The following is a 3758-nucleotide window of genomic DNA, read 5'->3' as shown; positions in this document are numbered from 1 at the left end:
CCCCTCTTTCCCTCCCTTCTGTACCTTTGTGAGAAGAATCAGAGGAAGATGCTCCACACAATTACAGAAGGGCACCACCTTCCAGGCCTACAATCTCATTGCAGGTGAGGAAAGTGAGGCCCACAGAGGGAACAAGTCTAAACCATGGTTTTTAAACTGTGTGTTTTAAAGTGCTCTGGAACCTCTGTTCACAGGAAATCATCCAAGAAGTGTAAATCAATAAATCAGAGCCGAGCTGATGGGCAGCCTTGCCCCCAACCTCACCCTGAAGGGCCCCAGGGAGGCCCTTGGAGCAGTTTTAAATACTGGTATAAAGTGACAGACAAGCCTAGCCATGGGTCCTCCCCAAAGCCATGGCAATGGTCCTGTATTAACTATATTTTCCTCTTTTCTGTAATCTTGACACTTTGGCATCTGGGGCTTCTCCAGCTAGCAAATTCCTGGATACAGCAAACAACTCCCCTATGAGTATGCCTTTCAAATGCAGCCAACCTTCTACACGCAGAGCTATACCCCCCAACCACCTCCTGTATCAGGCTCTCACAGGGCTCCTCCACTCCAGGCCAATATCCCCCTGTCCTAATCATCCCAGGGCCAGGTATCAGACAACTAGGGTCAGCCCCTGCGCCCTAGCACTGGTCAAAAGTATTCCAACTTGCCGATCATAAACCCACTTACCCTGCCTGGCCTGTTCCTTCCCTTGAAAAGCACAATAAGTCTCCCACCCAAGCTCTCCCCTCACGCCCCCTGCCTCCTAAGGACCCTGGTGCTTCCCAAACCCCAGCCCACCCCCACCATGGCAGGGCCCTCCTCCTGGAGACTGTGAGTAACAAACTCTTCTCAAGAGCAGTCCTCTTCCAGTCTGCTGGCCTCACCACTCTTGGAAAACGATGAAACTTACATTTTTAAACAGACCCATTCTAGAAGCAAACATTATCCCCAGCAATCTTAGAATGTGAATCAGAAAATTCACATCCAGAGGATGCCACAACTTTGGAAAAAGCCTAATCAGGGAGGTCTCCTGGATAACTTTCAAAGGTGGGTAGAGAAGGGACCAAAAATGAGGGAGGAGGCACATGGCCGGGAGCCACAGAAAAGGACAGGATGGCCAGGAGGAAGATCCTGGCAAGAAGGCGGGAGGCAGAGAGGTACCAAGGCAAGTGTGCCTTTGGGAAGAGACAGAAAGAAAACGGGACCGGGGCGTGAGACCCGGCGGCATCAGGCAGGGCAGGCTTCAGCTATCCAGCTCCTCCTTGACGGTGATGCGCAGGGGGCAGATGCGCAGCGGCTCGGGGGGCCCGTCCCCCCGCGAGCCACCCAGGTAGAAGTAGGGCCGTACCTCCCCAAAGCGGGCGTGGAAGGTGTACAGGTGGCAGTGGCGCTCCGCGTCGTAGAAGGACAGCTCACCCTCCTCGCACTCCAACTCCACCCGCAGGCGGCGCGGGATGGCGGGGACCAGGGGCGATGTGGCAGGGTCCGAGGTCACGCAGTGGTCGCCGTCCACACCCTGTGTGCGGCACACGTACCAGAAGCCCGAGCGCGTGTCGTGGTAGCAGCTGTGCGAGTGGCCCTCGGCGCCCGCATCCTGGCGCATCCGCACCACGCCCACGCGCCAGCTCGGCAGTGCCCCCAGGTCCACCTCCCAGGCATGCGAGCCCTGCGACAAGACGCAGGAGCCCAGCAGGCAGGGCGCCGATGAGAAGCGCTCCGGATTCTCTACCTGGACCCGGTAGCCGTGGTTGGTGACACTGGTGAGGTCGTCTGACACGGATAGCCAGCCAGCCGCAGTGTTGGGATCAAAGCTGAAAGGCACTGGGCGGGCAGTGGGAAGGGAGTGGGTGAAATCAGCAAACTTGACAGCCCGCCCTGCTGTCAGGCCAGCCTGATGCCTCCGGTCCCCCTAAACTGACAGACTGTGTCCCACTGGGCCCAGTGCATGGAGGCAGCTGCCCTGGGCTGAGGGGTGGTGTTATGGGTTGAAATGTGCCCTGCAAAAAAGCTATGTTCAAGTCTTAACCCCCAGTATCTCAGGAGGTGACCTTATTTGAGAATGGGGTTGTTGCAGATATAAGTATTTAAGATGAGATCAGACTGGAGTAGAGGGGGCCTTTAATCCAATATGACTGTTGTCCTTATAAAAGAGGAGAAGAGACATACACACATAATGGGAAAAGCCCTGTGATATTGGAGGTCAAAGTGCTGCAGCCACCAGCCAAGGTCTGACAGCAAATACCAAAAGGTAGGAAGAGGCAGAGAAGGACCCTCCCCTACAGGTTTCAGGGGGAGCACGGCCCTGCTGACACCTTGGTTTTGGACTTCTAGCCTCTAGAAGAATAAATTTCTGCTATTTTAAAGTGTCCAGTCTTTGTCCCTTGTCCGGACCCCGACAGGAGGCCAATGTAAGCAGGGATCCTGACCCTGACACAATGCCTGTGACATCTAACAAAAGCATGTACCATGCCCCTGGGTTACTGACATTTCTCCCTGTAAAATCACGTTCAGACTGCTACTCCAAAAGTATCAAGAGACTGGGTGGCTTAAACAACAGAACTATATTTCTCACAGTTCTGGAGGCTGGAATTCAGAGACCAGGGTACCAGCATGCTCAGCTGCTGGTGAGGGCCCTCTTTGGTTTATAGATAGCTACCTTCTTGCTGTGTCCTCACACGGGGGAGGGAGAGACAGAGAGGAAGGCAGCTCTCTTGTGTCTCTTCTCAGAAGGGCACTAATCCCATCATAGGGCCCCACCCTCATGACCTCTTCTAACCCTAATCACCTCCCAAAGGCCCTGCTTGCAAATTCCATCACATGGAGGTTGGGGCTTCAACATATGAATTTGGAGGGCAGGGGGCCATATAAACATTCAGTCCACAGCACATGATATCGTGACTCATGTGGGCTGGAATCACCTTGGAGAGGTGCTCCTGAACTGAGGAACTCTTTCATTATATTATATATACGATATGTTTCGGAATAGAAAGGGAAGTCAGTTGCTCTTTCTGAAGAGGTGGCCAAGAGTCAGGACCCAAAAAGGAAGGGTTCGGCCAGGAGGGGTTGGAGCAGTGGGGCAAGAAGGGAAGCAGGGCACGGGGGCTTGAATGAAAGAGGCTGGAGAAGGGACCGGTGAGGGGAGGAGGAGGAGGGGTGGGAAGCTGGAAGGAGTGAGTTCAGCTGGCTCTCTGCCTTGCACGACCTCCCCGCTCTTACACCCGCCTGGGCCCCTCTCACCAGATTCGACACACACGAGCATCTTCCTCCAGACTCGGTACTGCAGGGAGTCCAGGTACTTGCAAACGTCGATGAGCATACCAGGCTGGACAGGCTCCGGTTCCATCGTGCAGAAGAGGCTGGGAAAGGAAAATTGGGCCTGGTGTGCTGGGCCAGGGCCATGCATCCTGGGGCCTAACTGGGTCAGCTGGAAATAGGATCCCTTGCCTCAGGCCTAGACTCCCTGGCCATCTTACTCAATACAAGAGGAGCCAACTGGGCAGCTCACACCCCTTCAGGACTCAGTACTTGAGCCCATCCTGCCCCCACTGGGATACATATAAATAGGAGGTTCTCAGGCATGCATGTGGGCAGAAATCACACGTACACATGAGCTCACAGGGTATATGAGTTGGAAGGCACCTTAAGGGTCCTCTAGTCCCACATTTTGAAGGTGTCACTGGCCTTTGCTTCAACACCTCCAGTGACAGGGAACTCACTACTGCCCAAAGCACTTTCTTCCATCTTTTTTTTTTTTTTTTTTTTTTTTT

General features: G+C 54.1%; 1 protein-coding gene across 1 annotated transcript in view; it reads right to left on the bottom strand.

Moving 5' to 3' along the window:
* Window positions 1-1234: 1234 nt before the first annotated feature.
* Window positions 1235-3758, bottom strand: part of TRIM35 (tripartite motif containing 35) — a 20075-nt gene continuing 17551 nt past the window's right edge. The window contains exons 5-6 of the mRNA XM_007466186.1: window positions 3229-3347; window positions 1235-1812 (exon numbers count right to left, since the gene is read on the bottom strand). Coding sequence (XP_007466248.1) covers window positions 1235-1812; window positions 3229-3347 — 697 coding nt within the window. The remainder of the gene's footprint in view (window positions 1813-3228; window positions 3348-3758) is intronic.

The sequence above is a fragment of the Lipotes vexillifer genome, unplaced genomic scaffold, assembly GCF_000442215.2.
Source record: "Lipotes vexillifer unplaced genomic scaffold, Lipotes_vexillifer_v1.1 scaffold308, whole genome shotgun sequence".
Lineage (NCBI taxonomy): Eukaryota > Metazoa > Chordata > Mammalia > Artiodactyla > Lipotidae > Lipotes > Lipotes vexillifer.
Note: the sequence above shows the minus strand (reverse complement) of the source record. Positions and strands in the feature narration are given on the sequence as shown.